Raw genomic sequence first — 25,450 nt, forward strand, 5'->3', positions numbered from 1 at the left:
TTAACCAACTCATTCATTCACTGATTCATACATCAACAGCATTTACTCTGTATCTGCTATCTAAGTCGATTTTAAATTTATTTTTTCAGAAAGGAAGAGAATTACTAAAGTCATGCTAAATCCCTAACACTTGGTACGTAAGTACAATAAAGGTTTGGCAAATGAATTTTTTTAAGTAGTCCAAAAACATAATTCCCTGATTTTTTTTGCACTTTACATTCCTTCCAATATTCAAAATGATAAGGAGTTCTTTTTAAAAGAGCCAAGTGTCCTTACCTCTTGGGCCAAACAGTTCTACACACAATGGCCAGAGTCATCCGTGTTAATTTTTAAAATGTAACAATACTACATTGCTCTCTAGGCTTTCTAAAATTCCAGGTAAGCTTTATGTGCACGTTTGGTATTTTAAACTGCAAAGAATGAGATTATATATTAAAGAGACCAACTCTACTCTTGGAGCTTGGGTACAACTGTCAGTAATTATCACTGGATGATTAAGAATTTTTGATGTTAGAATGGTAACAGTTAGAATCTACTTTTTGGTGGATAAGAAGGCAATTTTCAGAGACTCCTGGGGTAGTAGGAAAAGCCAGTATCCTGGCTGAGGTAATAGCAATCTTTTCCATTTGAAAAATGACTGAAGTGCTAAAAATATGCCATACCAATATTAGAAACTACTAAGGGTCCAAGAGTTGCCATAGAACGATTAAAGTAATGAACCGAACTCCAAGGGAAAAGTGGGAATGAAAATCCTAACTATCCTATATTCAATCTGAAGCAGCCCATAAAATGAACAACTTGAAGGGTGGAACCTTGGTTCCTTGTTCATCAAAACCTAGACAATAGGCAATATTAGAAGATACCCAAAGATTTTTAAAATAACGTTCTTTACCTTGGTGTCTTTGTGCCTGAAGAAACACAGGTTGAATGATGGAAATGCCGATGATAAAACTCTCAGCAATGATCTCTAGAGAAAGGTGCCCTCAAATCGAGTTAAACGCCAAATCCTACACAGCTGGTACCACTTTTCAGCAGGAAAATAATAGTAAAACCCACCCCTTCCCCCACAACAACTTCGAGCCAAAGCTTGGCCTCATTCGAAGCTACAATGTGAGAACACTGGTCCTCGGGGTCTGGTACATTTCAGAGCATGCGCACTGCAGCCTCGGGGCGAGGAGGCATCGATCACCAGACATTAACCCGCTGATGCAGCGGGGACCTGGTCACATAAACTCACTATGTATCCAGCGTATCCAGCGGGACCCTTATCTCAAATACTTATTGGCCACTGTTTTATTCTGGACAAAGCCTTGCCACATTCAGGTTCTTGGCAGGAAGAAAACACTAAGAATTTCTGAATCCATTCATTTTTTTTCTCCAGTAAATATTGTCAACCTTGAATTAAACACGTGTCAATTCTCCTTGCAGCAGATACTCGTGTAGAAGATAGGTACCAAAGTTAAAGAGTTAAGTCAGTTTTCAACAAAGTTCTCCTCAGAAAAATCATCTTCCATTTTCAGTACTTCATTTCAAAGAAAAATCGGTTACAATATAAAGAATCTTTTCAGGCCTATAATTTTGAAGAGTTGGAAGCTGCTAAGATATGTGAACAATCATAGTGAAAGCTTCGTAGAAAAATGGGGTTCCTCTACCTTTTGGGATTAATATGTGACTCTGAGAAACAGTAAATTGCTTGCAGTGATACTGATTAAAGTAATAAATCAAAAATTTTTGGTAGCATCTAAAAATAATAATTTGAACATTGTTACAGAAAAAACCTCATTTTTTCTTTCAGGTGATCCTTATTCCTGGGGCCCAAGAAGAAGTCTATTAGAATTGTACAGTACAAACCTCGAAGTATGATTGATTCTTCACAAATAATGTACTTTATTAATCATATAAAAGCCTCCCATTTGCAAAGTTAACTCTGACTTGCTTTGGATACTTTAAGATAGCCATCTGGTGAGATGTGGGCTCTAACTAAAAACTATACAAACTAAATAACAACTGTAAAAGTTGTCATACTTCCTTCTACACAGAATGTTCTCTGAGGGCCTGAGCCCAATCTCTCAAGTGTCTACATTTCTGATTTTTCAGGAGACACAAATGTCCTGAACTTGCAAACTTTATGTAGAGACTGCTGCAGAAATACGTTAGATCTGATGGGTATGACTGTAGACAACCAGTTCTAAATTGATTCTTTTTACTTCAGACTCACAATCTAATGCCACCATCAAAAATCACATTATGTGACGGAAGCCCGTGGCCAATGGCTCACGTGTATTTATGTGAATCAAACTGGATAAAGAAAGAGAGGCAATTTCTTGTGTTTTCAACTTCCATGTACTAAAAAGTTCAAAAACCAAACCTGGGGTTCTGCAAATACGTTCTTCATGTCGTTGATTGGGCCATATGCAACCCCACTGCCTTCGAAGAGGTATAACCATTTGCTGGTCATTTCTTCTTCAAACCTAGGAACAGACCCAAAAAAGAGGCATTTTTTACAAAGAAGGTACAACATTTTTTCTCATATGGCCCTCTTTTGAAGCAACCAGTAATGACAAGAATATGTTTCTTGGCTTTTCTTTGTTTCTAGTTTTGAGGATGTTGCCTAATGAAAACAACTTTGACTTGCCCAGGAGTGGTTAAGAATAGCCACCCGGCTCCCATTGTTGGAAGGTCTACCATTAGAGATATAATCCTTCCTATTTCTGACCCTGTGTGCTTTCTGACAGAGGATCCCTTGCAGAAGACACAGATTGTGTGGGGAATGGTTTTAACTGAGCTTAAATTGCTGTGGTATTGAGCACTTTATAAATACAATAATATAGTTGCAATTGGGAGGGGATGTCATTGTGCAAAGTGTTTTTTAGGTCTCAGGCATAGTAGTACATCAGTAAGGTAAATTTCTCAAAACAAAAACAAATGTAGTTTTAAAAGAAAGCTATATGTTTGGGGTGCCTGGGTGGCTCAGTCAGTTAAGCGTCCAACTCTTGATTTCAGTTCAAGTCATGATCTCAGGGTCCTGGAATCAAGCCCCACCACTCAGGAAGGAGTCTGCTCTCACTCTACCTCTCTCTCTCTCTCTCTCTCTCTCTCTCTCTCAAATAGACAGTCTTTAATTAAAAAAAGAGAAATATATATGTTCTACCTCCATTATATTTAAAATATACCAGAATTAACAGCCGCAACACAACTTTAGCTACTTATTTGCAATACTACTTACTAATCAGAACAATTCTAGGCATGTGAAGATGGATCTGTTTAGACAGCAACACTCAAATCCAGCCACGTCCTTTTCCTCTGTTTTGTTTTATTTCTGCAATTTATATTAGACTTCACAGATAAAAAGCTTATTTGAATGACTTTGTTTTCTCTCTTAGGTCTCAAGGAAAGGGGACCCAATTCATTGATGAGATTCACCGTTTTATATCTCCTCTTGTTAAGACAGTGAACAGAAGTAAAATCTTGGATCCTCAGTCATAATTTGTAATATACGAAGAATATAGAATCACTAATTTTTAAAATAGCAAACTATTTCTAGTTAAGTAATAATCTAAGTGAAAAGAGATTTTTTAAAAAAAAATTAGGTAAAATAGACTATTGGCAGCAAGCAGAAGGCTTCACTACTATGGGCAGGCAAGTGGAAATATAGTAGAAATAGTATTCACAGACTTCTACTCAGCAATCGTAGACATAACTAGAATTAATCTTAGGTTTGCAGATGCCACGGGAAATTATAATGGAGAATGCACTATTTCTTCCACCGTTTACAACAAGGGTGGAAACAATATCAGTACTTTGAGGACACTTTTCTAATCTCACCATTTTGATGAATAAAGATTTTCCATTGTCCATTTTAATTAAAGGCGGTAATGTTAACTATGCCTACTTAGTACACAATCAAATACTTCACCTCTACATACTGAAAAGCATTCTCTTATGGGAACACCACCATGCAAGATGAAATGTCTTCTATTAATCGATTCTTCACCTTATTTTTTTTTAAGGACTGTTAAAATCATCTCCTGGCCAAGACTTCCTAAGACATATATATCACCAGAATGATATATGCTGAAAGAATAAAAGAGATACTTTGAACCTGGAGCCCTTTCAACTGGGTGTCAATCATTTAAGTTTCCATAAGCAGAGCATTATCGTGGCTAACCTGATAAATTTTCAAGACAAGTGAATTTATCACCACCGGACTCACCCAAGTGGCCTCAAAGATCTGCACAGAAAATGCGTGTCAAGATCCCAGCAAACCCATAGCTGCAGGCCTGCCAACAGTACATTCAGGGAATAGATGAAGTTTTAGTATTTATATAAGCTTTTCACCACTGGGCAAGAGAGGAGGATTTATTTCATGTTATGGAAAACAACGGATGCACTTTGGAAATGAGACTGGGGAGCGAGACAATGTCTGGAGCTGCAGTGGTGACCACTGTTTGTGGATGTGCGTGGGCGTGGGCGTGGAAGTGTTCATAAATGCCTTCAACTCGGCGGCCAGAGACAGAACATTGCGGCATTCTGCTGCTCCCAGAGGACACATCCATCATTTTCTTCTGAAAAATCTATCTCTTGATCTAAATCTGATGTGGAATCTTTTCCTTTATCTATGCAAAAAAGCTGAAAACGCATGTTTTTATTAACCACAAAAATGCTGCTTAAAAAAAAAATGGAAAGAGCTGCTCTAAATCACTTAGGGCAAAACAGTACTGAGGATAAGACAGGAAGGGTGTCCTTCCATGTAGTGTAGGAAGCCTAAAAGCTTCGGCCTCCTCTGGGAAGTTACTTGGAAAACTCTTAAAACAAGTCAGACTTCATTGTGAACTTGCTAAATCAACCCATATATTCAATTTTAGATTTTTGCTGAATTCACTTCCTGTCAAGTGACTCATTTAGGAAGATGTAACCTTAGTACTTGAAGAAGGACCTGAGTTTAAATTTCTTAGCATCAAAATGTTACTTAAAGAACAAACAAAAAACTTCTCTTTAGAGAATGGATTAAAGCTGCAGCCAAACCCAAGACAAGAGACAAACTAAGAGATAGAGGCTGTGAAGGTAGTGTAGGACATAATTCTAACATTAATGATTACTAAATGCAGGTTACCATATCTTGTAGCTTTTCTCCTCACGAGCACATTGTAAGGGAAGTATTATTCTCATATGACCAAGAAGAAATTCAGGTTCAGAGAAATTAACTCACTTAAATTCATAAAGCTTCCTCCCCTCACCATACTTTTTTGAGGCATGACAGGCCAATAAAAATTATATATATTTACTTTGTACAACATAGTTTTTTAGAGTGCAGTGCTGTGCAGTGCAGTGATTTAATACAATACACATCATGAAATTATTACCACAATCAAATTAATTTACACATCCTTCACCTCATGGTTATCATTTGTGTGTGTGTGCATGCGTGTGTGTGTGCGTGTGTGTGTGTGTGTGTGTGTGTGTGGTAACATTTAAGATCTACTTAAGAACATTTAAGTATGAAATATGGCATTACCTCCAGTGACTGATTCTCAGAATTTTTTCATCTTATAACTGAAAGCTGGTACCCTATGCTCAGTTTCTCACCATTTCCCCCACACCCTAGTGCTGGACAACCACCATTCAATAGTCCGGTTCTGTGAGTTTGACTTTTTAGAGTCCGCACATCAGTGAGATCAATGCAGTATTTGTATTTCTGTGTCTGGCTTATTTCACTTAGCACTTCCATCCTCTATAGCTCAAGATACATCTCCTTACACTAACACTCATTCATTCCTGACGCTTTTTGCAAGAGTTTGTTTTGTCCCAGACATGGGGATTACAAAAATAAAAACGTCCCTGTTGTCAAAGATCATACAGTCTAATGGAGAACACCGCTAAGGGAATTGATGATTTGTGGTGCAAGACGCCGAGACAAAAATGAGTGTCCAGCCTACAGCTGAAGTACCAAAGCAGGAGACCTGAACTGGGCCTGGGGAGTCAGGAAAGAGTTCAAAAGCCAGGTGACATTTGAGCCAGCTGGCTGAGGGATAAGTTAGCATTTTCGATGTAGGAGATGGAAAGAAGAGCTTTCCAGAGAGAGCAATGTGTACAAAGACCCAACCTGGAAAAATTCTGAAATCTCCTGTGCCCTGAGTGACAAAGGATAAAATGGGAAAAGAAGGTTAGAACAAGAGTGCAAGGCATCTTGTCTGCTATGCTACGGCTATTGCTTTGCCACTGGCCATGAGACACCCAGAGAGGTCTTTCAGTGGGGGGCTGACATAATCAGTGTTAATACAGGGAATGGAAGAATCCAGATGAGACAACAGGCAAAAAAACTTGACAGGAGGCAACAGACTCTCTCCCTCTGATGCATCTTTAAATCTCCCCTTCTATCAATACCTTCCATGTTATTGTCAATAATAAACAAGTCTTGGGGGCACCTGGGTGGCTCAGTCAGTTAAGCATCTGCCTTCTGCTCAGGTCATGATCCCAGGGTCGCAAAACTGAGCTCCACATTGGGCTCTCTCCTTGCTGGGGACCCTGCTTCTCCTTCTTGCCATTTACCCTGCTCGTTCTCTCTTTATCTCAAATAAATAAATAAAATCTTTCAAATAATAACAATTTTTCATTTAAAAAAAAAGTTTTCTGGACATTCTTAGCTCTTTTGTTCCTATCGTATTTTCCATTTCCAGTCTGCCATGACTGCCTGAGGCTCTGAAATTTGACTTGTACACCAACACCTTTTCTTGCCCGATCACTAAGGGTCTTCAGGGACCATTCCCCAATATTCTTTTCATAGTCCTCATCCTATATGTTCTTTGTGCATTTGATCCTGTTGACTATCCTATCTTTATATCCTATGCTATTGTACTTATTGCATTTTTAATACTTCTGTGGCCATTTCTGTTTCTTTTATTAATTATTTTACCTTTTTCTTCCAGTCTCAATTTCCTTTGTACTCTTTTACTCATCTCAGTAATCCTGTCATCTCCATGAAGATGATACCCAAATCTATTTTCAGCCCTAACCTTCCCCAAGTCCCTCTTCCTAGCTACCATGGGGTACTTCTACTTAGATCCACTATCACCCCCATAAATACAACATGCCCATAGATGACTAAGACTTCCATTTCCCCCATAAACCTTGTATTTCTCCCTTGCCTGAATTCACACTCTTGGCTAAGTTGGGAAATCTTTCTTTTCATCACCTCCTATAATTTATACATCATTGGCCTGTAGAATTAACTTTTCAACAGTTAGGTTTTATTTATCTAGTCCCACTGTTCCTACCACAATTCAAGTCCCTTGATTCTTCACACTTGAACTATAGCAACAGTTGATTAAAACTTATTGCCTCCCAAGGGAAACAAGGGCAAAAATGAATTATTGGGACTTCATCAAGATAAAAAGCTTTTGCACAGCAAAGGAAACAGTCCACAAACCAAAGACAACCTACAGAATGGGAAAAGATTATTTGCAAATGACATATCAGATAAAAGACTAGTGTCCAAAATCTATAAAGAACTTAGCAAACTCAACACCCAAAGAACAATCCAGTCAAGAAATGGACAGAATACATGAATAGACATTTTTCCAAAGAAGACATCCAGATGGCCAACAGACACATAAAAAGATGCTCAAAATCACCCGGCATCAGGGAACTACAAATCAAAACTACAATGAGATACCACTTCACACCAGTCAGAATGGCTAAATTAAACAAGTCAGGAAACGACAGATGTTGACGAGGATGCGGAGGAAGGAGAACTGTTGGTGGGAATGCAAGCTGGTGCAGCCACTCAGGAAAACAGCATGGAGGTTCCTCAAAAAGTTAAAAATAGAGCTACCCTATGACCCAGGAATTGCATTATTAAGTATCTACCCCAAAGATACAAATGTAGTGATCCAAAGGAGCACTTGCATTCCAATATTTATAGCAGCAATGTCCACAATAGTCAAGCTATGGAAAGAGCCCAGATGTCCATCAACAGATGAATGGATAAAGGAGATGTGGTATATATATACAATGGAATACTATGCAGCCATCAAAAAATGAAATATTGCCATTTGTAATGACATGGATGCAACTAGAGGATATTATGCTTAGCAAAATAAGTCAATCAGAGAAAGACAATTATCATATCCTCTCACTAATATGTGGAATTTAAGAAACAAAACAGAGGAGCATAGAGAAAGGAAGAGGAAAATAAAATAAGACAAAATCAGAGAGAGAGACAAACCAAGAGATACTTTTAATCATAGGAAACAAACTGAAGGTTTCTGGAGGGGAAGGGGATGGGAGAAGGAGTAACTAAGTAATGGGCATTAAGGAGGGCATGTGAGATAATGAGCACTGGGTTATAAGTTACAGGTATAAGGTATAAGTTATATAAGGTTATAAGTTATACACAACAGATGAATCACTGAACTCTACCTCTGAAACTAATAATACACTATATGTTAATTAAGGGAATGTAAATAAAATTAAATTAAAAAAATAAAACTTGGGGCGCCTGGGTGGCTCAGTGGGTTAAGCCGCTGCCTTCGGCTCAGGTCATGATCTCAGGGTCCTGGGATCGAGTCCCGCATCGGGCTCTCTGCTCAGCAGGGAGCCTGCTTCCTTCTCTCTCTCTCTGCCTGCCTTTCAGTGTACTTGTAATTTCTCTCTGTCAAATAAATAAATAAAATCTTAAATAAATAAATAAATAAATTAAACTTATTGCCTCCTATTTTCCTCCTTTCAGTAAAAGGAATTTTAGTTATGTCTCAAATCTGTCCAACTGTCTCTTTCCCAAGGATAACTATCTTCTTTCACACTAGAGAAATAGACTGTTTCCTCACTGCTATACACCCATAACTTGAAGACAGTTGGCACTCAGTACTTGCTGAAGGAATATACAACTAATTGGTCAGAATTACAGGGTCTCAGTCATATTTCCTTGAATTAGTGGGGTGGATTACTTTATCCCAAAATCTTCCTGAGTCTAGGTTTATTTAGACATTGTGGCTAAGAGAAGGAAGACAATTTGACGGTCTTCATTTTAAATCAATATCACAGTATCTTCTCTTTTCCTTCTTTTCTTTTCTTTCTTCTTCCACCCAGTCTCTAAATTTTTCATGTCTTATCAAAAATAAATTTCAAGTTCCCAAGAACTAACTTACAAACATAATATTTCAATGTAGGGACTATGTTATCTAGAAAATTATAAGATCTTAGGAACTCTAAAGACCTTAAAAATTATCTATTTTTTAGGGCACTTGAGTGGCTCAGTCAATTATGCACCTGACTCCTGGTTTCAGCTCAGGTCCTGATCACATGGCTCAGCCTAGCATTGGTTTCCATGTTCAGTGGGAGTCTGGTGGGATAATCTCTCCCTCTGTCCCTTCCCCGACTTGTGCACTCTGTCTCTCTCAAATCAATAAATTATTATTTTCTGTATTCTACAAAACCATCCTATTATGTGCATTGAAAATATTTCTAATAATAAGGAGCATACTGGCAACTCAGTTACTATAAGGATTCAAACACAGGAAGTGTACTAGAGTAGAAAAGGCAGGAGATGTAGATAGATCTGGGTTTGAGTCACAGCCCCCAGCACCTCCCACCCATATGACCTTAATAAAAATAAATAAATAAATAAAAATATCAGTTAATAACATTCACAATTTTTCAAATCAAAGCTTAATTCTCACAACAGTCCTGTGAGATAGGTATCATTATTATGCTCATTTGAAACATGAGTAAACCAAGGTTAAGAGAGTTTAAGTGACCTTTTTAAGTCACATCAACATTAAGTAGTCAAGCTGGAAGTCTATCTTGCGTTCTAAGCCCAAGTGTTAACTATCACTTTCTACTGCTTGATTCTAGTTAGCAAAATCCAGAACAGACCAGACAAAGCTCTGTGAGTTATGTGCTGCCAAAGACCAGTCCCACAGAAGGCTGAAAAAGGAGTAGTTGAAGCCTAGCCTCTTGACTTTAGTCTTAACTGAGAACACTTTATGTACCAGACACCACAGGAAATACTTTGCACATATTATTTCTAGTATAATGATCCTGTAAGATGAGTTTTATGATTTTGATGACTAAAGAAACTAAAGCATAGAAAAGTCAAGTAGGGAGGTATATGTAAGAGAAAGCTACTAGCTCAAATCTATCAGCTGGTGGGATCTTGAACTGGTCTTTCTCTAAGCTCATTCAATAGGGTAGACCAGCTAGAAGTCAGCATCAACCCAGTTAAGTCCAGCACATAGTGCCACCCTTATCATGGCAAATCAGAGCTGGGGGACAGAAGGAAGCTAACCCTGGACCGAGTGAGTCGCCTAGGCTTCAATATTCCCAATTTCTTTCCCACTGACCATTGATCAATTCTATGGTCCTATAGCATCTCATAATATTGACCACCATATTCCAGTCTGATCTTTTTAAGAATCTTATGAGAAAGGACAAGTTATCCCTATTTCGAAGATGAAAAAATTAAAGTGTAATTGAGACTCATACTTCGGTCTTTGTATCCCAGGCTGAGAGCTCATCTCACTATGCACTGCTTCCATTTATGAAAGATAATCAACAAACAAATCAATAAATGAAATATATTTCCTAACCTCACCTAGCTTTGTGATGTTGGGTAAGTTTTTTAACTTCTCCGAGCTCCAATTTTCTCATCCGATGTAAGAAAATTATAGTTATAGATTGCTTAACACAGCACCAGCATATAAGGAGCACACAATAACTGCTATTTCACTTAGTAGTAGTGTCACTCACACTAAAAATAAATACAATAATAAAATATGTCTAAAATTGAAAATCCAGGGAAGGAATTTTAACAATTCATATAGCAGACCTTATTTATTGCTGATCAACTCTCAAGATATTCTAGGGTTATAAAAGTATAAGCATACACATGTCAAATCATTATGATGTGCACCTAAAACTAATATAATGTTATACATCAATTACAGTTAACCCTTAAACAGCATTGGTTTGAACTGTGTGGGCCCACTTACACACAATTTTTTTTCAGTAAATACAATACAGTAAAGGTATTTTCTCTTCCTTAAGTTTTTCTTTAAGATTTTACTTATTTATTCGACAAAGAGACACAGTAAGAGAGGGAACACAAGCAGAGGAAGTGGGAGAGAGAGAAGCAGGCTCCCTGCTGAGCAAGGAGCCCAAGGTGGGGCTCCATCCCAGGACCCTGGGGTCATGACCTGAGCCGAAGGCAGAGGCTTAATGACTGAGCCGAAGGCAGAGGCTTAATGACTGAGCCATCCAGGTGCCACTCATTTTGATTTTCTTAATAACATTTTCTTTTCTCTAGCTTATTTTATTGTAAGAATACAGTATATAGTATATATAACATGCAAAATGCATTAATGAACTGTTTACATTATGAGTAAGGTTTCTAGTCAACAGTAGGCTATTACTAGTTAAATTTGGGGGTAGTCAAAAGTTATACACAGATTTTCAACTGTGTGGGGGTCTGGGCACCACTGACCGCCACATTGTTCAATGGTCAACTGTATATCTCAGTCAAAAATTATTTTTAATTTAAAGATAAAAAGTCAAAGTCTCTGGGACTTCTAAAGTGTATATACTTGCTACTCGTTATCTCTTTTTCTACAAAGTATCACTGTTTGTACTGAAGCTTCTTGGGGACTGGTGAAGACACGAGTATCAGGAATCTCCACTGGTCTTCACTATACATGGAAATCCCAGAGTAGCTAGTGACAATGCAGAAATTTCAGACTAAGCAAACACATTTCACCAGGCTAGTAACCCTGAGAGCTGAAATAGTTTAAAGAGGTATCAACATCAATATAGTTTGTAGAGAAGCCACGGAGGTTAAATCTTGTCTTTTTTTGGTCTCATCCCGTGGTTCAGAGGAAGCCCAAAGTCTCAGTTCCTGTTGGTGATAATGCCTACTGGGAGTCATGCTGTGTTCACAACTAGGTAAGGTCCCATTTCCCTGAGACACTTAGGCGCCCCTGGGACAAAATTTAAAAGTCAGTGAGAGCAACTTGGAGCCTTTACCCTTTATCCTTACCAACCACTAGACTTTGTGAGATGCTCAAAGATACTTTCTTCCATGATTTTCAGAGTTTCTTGAGCAGAGAGTATGGCAAGATTTGTGGCAAAAGTAAAATCATATCCTTCTTGGTTTCATGAACCTTTCCCCACTTTTGGGTCAGAACAGAAAAGTATTTCAAGGATAAACTATATGCACAGACTCTCTGACAAGACTTTAAATCTCTGAATCCCCTCAATCATTCCTCCACATAAAAATTCAGGACTCAAAAATGTAAGTTATTTTGGGGTTCTAGTTAGTTGTATTTTCAGAGAGGTTTTATATGAAAATCCAAATGTAACTTAACTAACATTGAAATACAACTTTATGTTGTAAAAACAATCTTCAATGCACACAATGATTTATTCATATAATTGGAAATATGAATCAATTTGCAAAAAGTTCACATTTTTGCATAAGTAGAAAAGTATACCTGGTCTTGTTATATACTGCTTCTATGGTAGAGTTGTAGATTTGCCAACCACGGTTTTCTGGAAATAAATTTCAATATTTATATATCCAGAACCCACACTCTTTTAAAATTTGTATACATCAGTTCCATCCCCTTACAAAAATAAATACAAATACATTTGTGGGTTTCCCCTAAGGGTGACTCTCCAGAATAGTGAAGACAAACTTCTCTTCACATGCCACCTTCTTGATTTACGAAAGACTGTGCCATTATACTCCAAGTAATTTTGAAAAAAGAAAGAAAGAAAGAAAGAATGAATGAATGAATGAAAGAAATCTTGCAGAGCCTTAACAAAAACAATGGAGAATTGCAAAATACATTACACTGGAAGACAGTAAGAACTGAATATAACTTTGTAAAGATATGCTGTCCACATAACATAAAAGTTTTCAGAAGAGTTTATTTATATTATAGCAATGTTTCCCTAAGATTTTTAAAAGAGAATTCAGGAATATTATCCACTAGAGTTAGTTCTTAAATTATTAAGTTTATTTTTTATTTTACTCTTGTAAAATATTTCAAACATACCAAAAAGTGCATGAAAACTATTAAAAAGAAAATAATACAAATATTTACGTCCCATTACCCACCCACATCATAAGAATCTTAACATTTTAACATATTTGCCTCACATCTTTAAGGAACAAAATGTTACCAACACAGGTGAAGCCCCTTCTATACCTCTCCTTTACCTTATTGTCCTTTTTCTTCTCTTCAAAAGAAACACTGTCCTATTACATATGTGTATATATCTGTTTGGATTAATCCATGAGAGACACAAGGTATCATGTGGGTTTTTAAACTTAATACCGGAACTTGCTTTCTTATTGAACATTTTAATTTTAAGATCTATCTGTGTTCATACATAAGGATTTGGCTCAAGTGTTTTATCCACCAGGCACATTCCAGTGTGAATATTCCACAGTTTACCTTTCCTCCTGCTTGTGGTCTATCATTGTTTCTAGTCTCTTACTGCTACTTTCAATGCTTCAATGGAACCTCACACTTTTCTCTGTCTATTCCAACAGGACTGATTCCCTAAGGTATATATGAAGAAGCAGAATTGCTGAGTCATAAAGTAAACACATCATCAGCTGCATTAGATATTGCCAGACTGTTCTCCAAAGAGATTGGTGCCGATTTTCCGTGCTCCATAGTGTCATCAACTTTTGTTATCACACTAAAAAAGTGTTGTCAGTCTTGTAGAGGTAAAATGGTATCTCATGATTACTTTAAATTAAGTTGCATTTCTCGCAGCTGGAGAAATTAAACATCTATTCACCACCTTAAAGGTTATTAGATGAGTTTTCTTTTTCTTTTCTTTCCTCTTTGTATTTTTTGCACATTTCTTGGATCATTTTTCTTTTTTTTACTGATTTATGCAGTTTTGATTTCTTCTAGATTACAGCTTGTCCTTTAGCCTTATTTACCTTTCCATACAGAAGCTATTAATTTTATGCAGACAAGTCATGATTCTTGTCCTGTAAGATTTTTGCTTTTCATGTTGACTTACGAAGTATATCTAACTTGTTAAGTTTGTCATGAGGAATTAAATGGAAGGCATATGTAACAATGCGTGGTACAAGTCAGTGCTACATATGTCACATTAAATAGATGAAACTATACTTATATTATTGAAAAGGCAAAATGTTGGCAAGGAGGGGGAAGAAACTAGAAGTTTTGGAAACAAAAATTTGGTACAGGGCTACAATTTCATAAGGTCTGACCAACCCAAACCAAAGCAATGGGATGCTGTAAGATCCGGGCTGAAGTCTACAAAAGCAGTAACTGTAAACAGGCCTGTGACACTTCTATAACCCACAGAGGAACAGCTGGAATTAGTTGGTCGGCGTTTCTACCGTAAACAGAACCACTGATTTAATATTTCCTGTAATCTTCTCAGACCTTATTTCCTCTTAGGAATTTATCTCTACTATTTTTGATAAATTATGGTTAAAGTTATCCTTTTCTCCCTCTAGCATTCACTAGCTCTCTCCTTCATCTGAATGACAAGCTACAGGCCCTACAGAAGATGGAGCGAAAGTCCATCCTGAGAACCCAGTCAGTGCCTTCAGGGCCACTCAGAAGCTTTCCTACAACTTGCTCTTAAACACATTAAGACACTTAGTAGGCTGAGTAGCCACTATTTCTTAAGTTAGCACGAATTATCACCACATTCACAGTTCAGATTCATACAAATGATCATTCACAGTTCAAAAACATACTCTGTTTTGTACAGATTTTCAATGAAGTGCGGGTTATATGTTTAAACAGTTTGACCAGCATTTGCTGTGACTGTCCATACAGCCCAAGCAGCATCATTGCAAACATGATATAAGGAAGTTGCCCTCATTGCCAAGATCCAGTAATCACTTACATCAGGGCTTCTCACACTAAAAAGCAAGCCTCTTGAATAGAGATCTCTTTATTAAGAACCACTAGTACAGCAATAGACAATTTCTACAGAAAAAAAATATTTAAATATCAACAGACACAAAAGAAGAAATAAAATCAATGATAACATTAGTATGCAGAAATAATTTTAGCTTATACATATTCTTTAGCATTTTAGCATGAATATACATTTTAAGAAATAAGAAGGGATCATACAGGTTTTTTTCTTTTTGACTGTATTAAAATACACATGAGGGGCGCCTGGGTGGCTCAGTGCTTTAAAGTCTCTGCATTCAGCTTAGGTCATGATCGCGGGGTCCTGGGATCAAGCCCTGAGTTGGGCTCTCTGCTCAGCGGGGAGCCTGCTTCCCCCAGCCCCTGCCTGCCTCTCTCCCTACTTGTGATCTTTCTTGCTCTGTCAAATAATAAATAAAATCTTTTTAAAAATAAATAAATAAAATGAAATACACATGAGATTTACCATCTCAACCATTTTTTAAAGTTATTTATTTATTTATTTGGGAGAGAGTGAGCATGAAAGAGATCACAGAGGGAGAGGGAGAAGCAGACTCCCCACTGAGTAGGGACCCTCATGTAGGGCTCCATCCCAGGACCCTAAGATCATGACCTAAGCCAAAGGCAGACACTTAAATGACTGAGCCATGAAGGTGTCCCCCGCCCCTATTCTTGACTATTTTTAATTGTACAGTTCAATGGCATTAAATACATTCCAGCAGCCATCACCACCATTCATTCATATAACTCTTTGTTCTTATAAAACTGAAACTCTATACCTATTAAACACTAACTTCCCATGTCTCCTATTCTCCAGGCCCTAGCAAGCACCATTCTACTTTCTGTCTCTATGATTTTGACTACTCTAAGTATCTCATATAAATGGAATCACACAGTACATGTCTTTTTGTGGCTAGCTTGTTTCACTTAGCGTAATGTCTTCAAGGTTCACCCACGTCAAGAATATTACAGAATTTCCTTCCTTGTTAAGACTAACTAGAAGTTACAAAACATTTCTGAAAGACATTAAAGACTTAAATAAATGGAAACAGGTCTCAGGTTCATGGATTAGAAGACTTAGTATAGTTAAAATATCAATATTAATTCAAAGCAAACAATAGATTCAGTGCATTTCCTATTGGAATAGGAACCTGTAGAAATAGAAAAACCCATCCTAAAATTCAAATGGAATCTCAAGGAACCCAAATAGCCAAAATAGTCCTGAAAGAGAACAAAAGAGAAGACTCACACTTCCTGATTTCAAAACTTACTACAAAGCTGCAGTAATCAAAACAGTGTGCTTTTTTGTAAAAAGATAGACATAGAGACTAATAGAAGAGACAGCCTAGAAATAAACTCTCACATTTACAATCAGATGATTTCTGATATGGTGCCAAGACCATTCAAGGGAGGAAAGGACAATTTTCTTGCAGCTAGTGTAGGGAAAACTGTATATCCACATGCAAAAGAATGAAGTTGAACTTATGTAACACCATATACAAAAATTAATGCAAAATGGTTCATGGACCTAAATGTAAGACCCAAAACAATAAAACTCGTGGAAGAAATCACAGGCCAAAAGCTTCACAATATTGGATTTGCCAATGATCTCTTGGATAGGACACCAAAGGTATGGGTAACAAAAGAAAAATAGACAAATTGGGCTTCATGAAAATTTTACGAATTTGTACATCAAAAGACACAATTCATAAAGTAAAAAGGCAAAGCACAGAATAGGAAAAATATTTGCAAATCATTTATCTGATATAGGATTAATATCCAAAATATACAGAGAACTCCAAAAACTCAAGAACAAAACCACACAATTAAAAATGGCCCAAAGGACTCAAACAGACATTTCTCCAAAGCACATGAAAAGATGCTCACCATTAATCATTATGTGAAATGCAAATCAAAACCACAAAGAGATGCCACCTCATGCTCATTAGTATAGTTACTATAAAGGAAAAAAAAAACAGAAAACAGAACCACAAGTGTTAGCAAGGATGTGGAGAGACTGGAATACTCATGCGCTATAGGCAGAAATGTAAAATGATACAGCCACCTAGAAAACCATATGGATATCCCTCAAAAAATTAAAAATAGAATTTCCATGTGACCTAGCAATTCCAATTCTGAGTGTATACACAAAAGGGAGTGAAAGTGGGGTCTCAAAGATGTATTTGGACATGTGTGTTCATAGCAGCATTATTCACAGTAATTAAAATGTGGAAGCACCCCAAGCGTCCATGGATGAATAAATGGTTCACAACATTTTGCAACCATTTGAAATCTGGCAATCATATGTCCAATGGTCAAGGAAGAGTTACCTACTACGGCATTTGGATATTTGTATTATTTTCCTATGGTGTGTGAATATTGCTTCAATAAATATCCTTGCAGCTAAATCTCTGTAAATGATCTTATTTCCTCAGGATTCATTCCTAGAAATGAAAAAATTTTAAATGTGCATAATTTCAGAACATTTTTATATTTCATTCACTGAACAGGTATTTACTGAGTTCCTACTAACTGCTAGGAAATGTCTAGGGTCATTGGAGTGAATAAAACACAAAAGTTCTCATCTTCTTGAAGCTTGCCTAGGAAAGAGAATAAATGAGTAAAATCCATATTACTTGTGAAAGTGCTATGGAGAAAAGTAAAGTAGAAAATAAACCCTTTCCATGAGTGCTTGCACTATTAATAGGATGACTTAAGAAAATCTCAAGGAAAAGAATAAATGTTGTCAAATGCATCGTATGGACAGTTTCTCTTACAAAAACTCAGAAACTTGGTATTATTTTTATCATTTGATTTGCTTTTTCCCAATTTGATAAGCCAAGGGGGGGGGGAGCATTTTTGCTAATTACTAACACTGTTGATTATTTGTATATCTTGATTTACAAAATGCCTGACAATATTCTTTCAACAATTTTCTACTGGGTTTTCCTCTTTCTCATTAATGTGTGAAAGGTTTTGACAGGTTTTGTATTTACCTTTACCTTTTATTTATGGTGGTTTTTACTGTATGGAATTTTTAGAATAATTCTGATTCTCAAGGACATAGTTTAATGAAATTAGAAGAACCCATAATTACTCATTTGTGTTATCCTGTATCACATACACAATAATCTCAGAATAACTATTTTAATCTTACTACAAATATGACTTAAATTTTTTTTGGCTCTGTGGCTCAATTCTACCCCCATGTTTAATGTTCTGTATCTATGTATCTACACGGTCAGAATACACTACCACTGTTCAGACTCTCCTTTCCACTCTCATTTGGTTATATTATATGTATTTCACATGTATAAATGAGGCTTGCCACCAGTCTTTAGGTCAATATCTCTACAGTCAATTTTGTTATCTGAAGCTCAATCTTTAGTAGATTACTGAATTCTCACATAATTACTAAAAATTTGTATCCTTTTTTACTTTAAGGTCAGGTTTAGTGCATATGAATATTCTTAGTTTTCTTCTTTGAGTATCTTTAAAATGTTATGCCCCGTCCCCCCTTTTTTGGGCACATTGCTCCTGGGGAAAAAAAGTCTAATAATATAAATTCTTTCCCTTATAAATTCTATGTTCTTTTTGCCTAAAGATTTGAAAGATATTTTTTTTTCCTTTAAAGTCCAATAATTTTACTATGTATTAGTGTTGTTTTTTAGAGTCAATATTCTTGGGTACATGGTAAGCTATTCCAATATATAGCTTCAAATGATTTCTTTTAACCCCAGGAAATATTCTTCAATTACAGTGACTATCTTAAAAGTCTGTGAACAGATATTATTATGTTCTTACATATTTAAATGTCTTTATGAATTAAACAACCTCTCGCTTAGGCTACCAAAAATGTGAGGAAACCACATACAGAAAGGAAGGAAATGAACACAAAATTCAGTGTAGCTGCTCCTTTTTCCCAGGAGGCAACAGGAAGATGACACACAGATGGACTCACATTCTGGTTTTTGAATGGGTACAGCTTTCATGGGCATTCATTGACTATTTTGCTTTAACATTTAAATCAATATTAACCTATTTTTTAATGTTTTTATTTTTTTAAGATTTTATTTATTTATTTGACACGGGGTTGGGGGTGGTGGCAGACAGAAAGGAGAAGGTTCCCCTTGAGCAGGGAGCCCAATGTTGGGCTCCATCCTAGGACCTCAGGATCATGACCTGAGCTGAAGACAGACACTTCACTGAGTCACACAGGCGCCCCTTACCTATATTGTTTAAAATGTCTTTTTTGACATGATGTACTTTAGTTTGTGTTTCTATACTTCATAAAAACCCTATTGTTCCTATATTTGTTTTTTTCCCCTTTGTTAGTTTCATACCTTGGAGACTCTTGTAGGTCATGTGTTTCCCCCCCACCACCATTTTCAACATTTGGTACTTTCCTCAAATTCTTGTTTGAAATATATTTTTCCACTGCTTTTCAATTTTTACAACTTTCTTTATTTTCGCGAAGAATTATCTGTGTTGATTCCCTCTTATGTTCCTTCTAATTTAATCTTGATTTTTTTTCTTTTGTACCTAATATTTTCCTGAGTTCTTTCGCTTAATTTCTGTGTGTTTCAAATTCAAAGTCAAGTTCTTCTTTCATATTTTCTATCATTATTAGTGTCTTTTACTTCATTTTTATGTTGTATGAGTATGTCTTTATGGCATATTTTTATTACCTACAGGAATATGATTCTACTTATTTTCTTTTTAAAATTTTATAAAAAGTCTGTATAGAATTTGAGTCTCAACACTTTTCTGTTACTTTCAGTTTTTTACCTAAAATTAGTTTCCCTGAAATACTTGAAGAATTCCATCTTCAGGCACCTGGGTGGCTCAGGTGGTTAAGCCACTGCCTTCGGCTCAGACCATGATCCCAGAGTCCTGGGATTGAGTCCCGCATCCAGCTCTGTGGGGAGTCTGCTTCTCCCTCTGACCTTCTCCTCTCTTGTGCTCTCTCTCACTCTCTCTCTCTCAAATAAACAAATAAAATCTTTAAATAAAAAAAAAAGAATTCCATCTTCGGTATTTTTGTGCAGTATTTAAAAAAATATATAGGGTAGCCTGCTTTCCAAAACTTCCTGGCTCTGTCCTCTCCTCTTTTATCTGTATGTTCTGTCCTTGTCTGTCAGGTCCATATCCTGCTCAATTTTTATTTCACCCCCTGAAGTTTTTCAGCATGCAGTCCTCTCCTGGAGGGTGATTTTCAACACCTCAGAGCAGCTACCCTGTCCCAGTTTCTTCAGAGCTTATCAGGAACCCCCTGCACTCAGCTCCTAGTTTCGGTTGCTGTCCTCAGAACTGCTCTTCCCATTCTGAAGAAAACCTCTAGGTTATCCTGGACTTGCACTCAAGTCTATGAGAGAGGCCCCAGTGCTACCTTCCATTATTTCCCTTACAGATAGAGGCTGCTATTATTCAGGTCCCATGGTTTTTGGTGGAGGTACTTTGGAATTCAAGAAGATTCCTTGTCCTCTTGTTGTAAATGTTTTCCATGTTTTTTTTTTTTCTCATTTTGTTCCAGTAGCTCAGTTTTTATGTGGAGATTTGGGAGATCCAAAGACAAGGCTGCCACCACAATGTCCCCAGAAATTTAAGGGTGTTATTTTTTGAGAAATTTGGAGACACTTCCCTATAGATTACAAGTCAGCTGCCATTCTGAGCTGCAAAGAAACTCATTTATGATTCAATTGTTATCATTTTTCCTGGCCATGTTCAACCTCATTGCCAAACTGGGAGTCATCTCTTCATTGTTTGCTACTAGTCCTGAGCAGGACTCAAACATAGAATGCAGGTGATTAGTGATATCTACCTCTTCTACTCACTTAAAATACACATTCAGTGCATCAGCATCATATTGAACATAGTCTAAATCCAGGTATATGGTAATGGAAAACAACACACCATAGAACACAAGCCTGCAACTGCTCCTTAATTTTCTTGTTTCAAAACACTGTTTTTTAATGCATTTCTACTGAATTTGATTTACACTCACTAAACAAAAGATATTTTAAGATGAAGTATGAAATTCTACTACTTAGGAAAAGGGCACATTATTTTGTTACTGTACACAACACACTGACATGAAAATGATATGAAGGAAAAGAGTTATAGGATAGAGAATGCTATTTTTTTATTCCAAAGAATCCCAGAGGTAGAATGAGTTCTATTGAAAATGTCCTCCAAACCTCAGAACCCGGAAGCCTGGTCACCCCACCTGCTTTTCCACGTCAATAGTGCAGGAGGTATTCTGCCAGGGAAGACAGTACTTTCCAAAGGAACCCACTTCACATTTGGAAATCTCTGAGCAAGAATTCTAATTTTCCAATCTTTCTGCTCCTTTCTTTTCCTTTCTAGCTCCACCCACCCTGGTCTCTTTTCCCAGACAGAGAGCCTAAGATTCCTTCCAGATGAGAACCAATGCTGTAAATGGTAGAACACAACTGTTCAGATCTATCCTAGAATCTGGCTCTGGAAACGTCTTCCCATTGATCCTTGTTGAGTCCCGAGGAGCCTCATACCATGTTCCTCTCCACATCAGTCATTTAATATTTTAAAACAGTGGATCATGGCCTTCCGTCATGTCCTCTCTTCTCTAAGCTAAACACCCTGACTTCCTTTACCTCTGCCTCAACTTGGCACACATAAAGAATTTAAACAATTCGCAGCCTACCCATCAGTAGAGAAAAACATTTTATTCACAGGGAAAAGATGAAAATAAATCATCACAGAAAAACATGCTCAGTCCCACTTGTAATTTAAGAAATGCAAGTTAAATGATTTGAGGTATCATTATACACTGTAGGAAATGGGAAAAAAGTATGGTTACATATTACTGAGGTCCTACAAATTAACTCAGATTTTCTTGAAAACAATCTGTTAAGAAGTAATAAAAACTATAAATCTGTTCATGCAGTTTGAATGATTCCATTTGTACAGTGATATTCAAATCAAAAGCTTCTAATGCAGTAAAAAAGTAAAAATATCCTAAATGCCTAGAAAACAGCAAAATGCCTTTGTATACTACAGAATATTTATACAACAGGTTAGTACATAAGCAATTTAAAGTAAATATATAGCCAATATACACTAAATACTTTATACAATATACACAAAAATACTTTAGGAAATGCAAAAACAGAACTCACAATTGTATGTGCATATAATTATATCTAATCATGTATATACATTAACAAAACTCCACAAAACAATTTGGCAAGATATAAATAGCCCTAACTGTTCATCGTATTCTCTCTTTTTTTTCAAAATTTCTCAAATCCTTAAAAGAAATCAAGATGATTGAAGCAGTCTCATGGCTTTGAGAAGAATACGGGGATCCCCACTAACCATTAAGTACTATGGAGCAAGAAAGGGCCTGACTCATTTTCTGTTGTATCCTTATACCAGGACAAAGCCTGCCATTCGAAAGCTGACCTTTCTATAGCATATTCTATCTGCCAACCACTGTTCTAAGCTCTTCACATGGTTTACACATTTAATACAACAAGTCTGTAACATAAATACTATTATCGTTCCCATTTGATAGATGAGGAACCCGAGGCAGTGAGGGTTTTAAGTGACTTGGCAAAGTCACAGTCAGTCAAAGATCCAGGATGAGAACACAGAGAGTATGAGCTCTCTGCATTTACTCTCTCTGGAAGCTGAGAAAGGCAACTTACCTAGGAAACCCCTTTTCCACGGTGGCCCTGTGCCAAGTGCTCTCAAACATTATCTCACTAAATCATAGGAGCAATGTTGCAAGGATGCATTATTACTGCCCGTTCATTAACACAAAGAAAGTGGGTTTGTTCACTTGCTGTGGAATCTTGGAAAAGTCACCCCAAGACACAAAAATGATGCTTCGCAGAGCAGGAGCTCAATGTATTTGTTGAATGCGGGACTTGAAAATAACTTTTAAATACTTAAGAAAAAGAATGAATGTTGGAACACTGAAAAGAAATAAGGAAAATAAAATAAAATAAAAAGAAGAAGAACAAGAACAAGTTGTAAGACTTAGCAGCCAAGGGATGCCTGGGTAATGCAGCCGGTTAAGCATCTGCCTTCAGCTTAGGTCATGATCCCATGGTCCTGGGATCGAGTCCTACACTGGGCTCGTTGCTCAGCAGGGAGTCTGCTTCCCCTTCCGCTTGCCATTCCCTGTGCTTGTGTTCTCTCTTTGTCTCTCTCTGACAAATAAATAAATAAAATCTTTAAAAAAAAAAAAAAAAGACTTAGCAGCCAACATGGTTTTCTTAGAGGCAAATAACACCAAGCCGATCTATTTTCTTTTTTGATTGGGTTCTAGACAGGTATGTGAGAGAAATACTGCGGCAGTGTTCCTGGATTCCACCAAAGCTACTCACAGGGTCATTAAAAATATCGTTTGTGGATAAGTTGGAGAAATGTAGTTTGCATAATGACCTAATGGGTAAATTTGAAGCCAGGCAACCATACACCCAGAGAGTTCGGTTTCAATCCTAGGGAGTAAGGGTGGTTTGTGTTGAAATTAAACGAGCATCAGGATGATGTCATATTGGTTAGGTTTGTGCATAACAAGACATTGGTAGAGACAGCAATCAAGTTGGCTTAAACAGAGCCAATTTTGTCTTAAACAAAATTAATAGAAAATGTATTGAAGTCCAAAAATAATAAATGCACAGAGAAACAGGGCTTACTGGTAGCCAGAGTTGTTTTCTTTTTTTAAAAAGGTGATTTGTGGTTACTCAATGCATGTCAATATGCCACAGAGCTGCCAAACAAGAGTGAAAGCTCAGACAGCAACAGAACTCCTACCCCAAACACATTAACTATCATTCCACGATACCACCTCCTGGCCTGTACCCACAAGAAGTAACACTGACCTCAGGCCTGCCGTACGCCAGGCATTTTGCTGAGAGCTTTACCTGTGTGCACTCACTCACTCAATGCTTTCCACAATTCTAGAGGTAAGGATTATTATTACCATCCCGCAAAATCTAGACTATCAAAGTCACACAGTTTGCCTAATCACTTACAATTAATAGGACCGGACAAGTATTGAAATCTGAGCAGTCTAATTCTAGCTTCAGCTTCTGTTAACCACAATTCTATTAGGCCTTTCTAGCCCTCTTGACACTCATGGCTGTGGGGGACGTGGATGCCGCAGGCCATGTGCCCTTGACCAGCATGAGTTCAGCTACAGCTTAAGAGAGTTCCAGCCTGCTGATGGCTTCCGGTCTCATATTCCTGCCCCTTTTCCTTCTAGGTGGGCTTTCTCCAGCAGGACAGGAGTTTGCCAGGCCACGCCTGCAGGGGCAATCCTCAAGCACTTGGGAAATGAGATGGTGGATAAAGGACCAATATCCCCATTCTCTGGTGAGATGATTCTGAAGCATGATCCACACTGCTTTCAATGTTCTCAGCAGGACTGAGCCCCAGCTGCCTTCAGGGCAACCTACTCTTTCATGCACCCTTTTCTGTCCTATTTTCCTCTTGTTTATTTGTGTTTCATGAGATCATTTCCCTAATAAACTACCTGTACCCAAGTCCTTGCATTAGGGTCTGCTTTGGGAGAAACCCAACTAAGATACCACCCTGTGCTACTTCTGAATCACTCTGAAATCTTCCACTAACTTCAAATAATTAAGTAATTACTTAATTTAATTTCTTTAAGAATTTAAGCAATTTGTCTTTTTAATTATATCATGGATAGCTCTGCCATTCATTATATGTGCTTTGATTGTTTTATGTTATAAGCTAAACTAGAGCATGTCTTGGGGGAAAATTAAAGGGGTTAGCATGAATTTCTTTTAGGTCACCAATAAACCCAGTAGTAGTTTTGGGGAAAGGAAAATGGCAAAATAACGGAAGACGTATATGAGACAGGAATTCTGAACTTAATCACTGTAACTCAAGTGAAATGTAGGTCTTCGCCTTCCTTATCACCCACCAATGGACTCTCAGTACCGAATTACAGAATGCCTCATTATCAGAAACATCTCTGAAAGGCATGAGTTCTGGAAATCATTTTCTTCTTGGATAAACTCAAAGGGAGTTAGGAGGACTCAGAAAAAAATAAACCAACCTGGGCTGGCAAACTGGAAAACCAAATCATGCCACCATTTGTAGATCGCAATTCTACTCTTCTAACTCCAGGAGTACTCCCCCCTCCCCCAGGAGTACTTTTAGAAGGCAATGAAGTGTGAATGACAAATCAGTAATGCTCCGAGGCTGCTATCTTATAGAATGAACAATGCAGACTTCAAAACAGCTTGGGAATGGGAAAAACAAAGGCCGCTTGGGAAGGTGTCCTAAATGCGATCTTACTTTGTAGCTATTTTTTTTTCCTGGAAAATAATATTTTAATAATTACATGTTGTCTTTTACTGCTATTGCTGCATGGAAAAAAAATAAGGTCACACACTATCATAAAATTATTGACATTTCTCAAATATACAGCTTTTGCATGTACATGTTGCTTTAAGATGCTTCATATGGCTACTGTTACAACAAATATGTAAGTTTTATTGAAC

General features: G+C 37.2%; 1 protein-coding gene across 20 annotated transcripts in view; it reads right to left on the reverse strand.

Annotated features, from left to right (window-relative positions):
* The window catches only part of SUGCT (succinyl-CoA:glutarate-CoA transferase), an 808,589-nt gene that overhangs the window by 384,791 nt on the left and 398,348 nt on the right, over positions 1-25,450 (reverse strand). For all 20 annotated transcript variants that reach the window (XM_082692660.1, XM_082692659.1, XM_082692656.1 and 17 more), the window contains one exon: positions 2,369-2,471. In XM_082692660.1, coding sequence (XP_082548786.1) covers positions 2,369-2,471 — 103 coding nt within the window. The remainder of the gene's footprint in view (positions 1-2,368; positions 2,472-25,450) is intronic.

Source organism: Mustela nivalis (genome assembly GCF_964662115.1).
Source record: "Mustela nivalis genome assembly, chromosome: 12".
NCBI classification, from domain to species: domain Eukaryota; kingdom Metazoa; phylum Chordata; class Mammalia; order Carnivora; family Mustelidae; genus Mustela; species Mustela nivalis.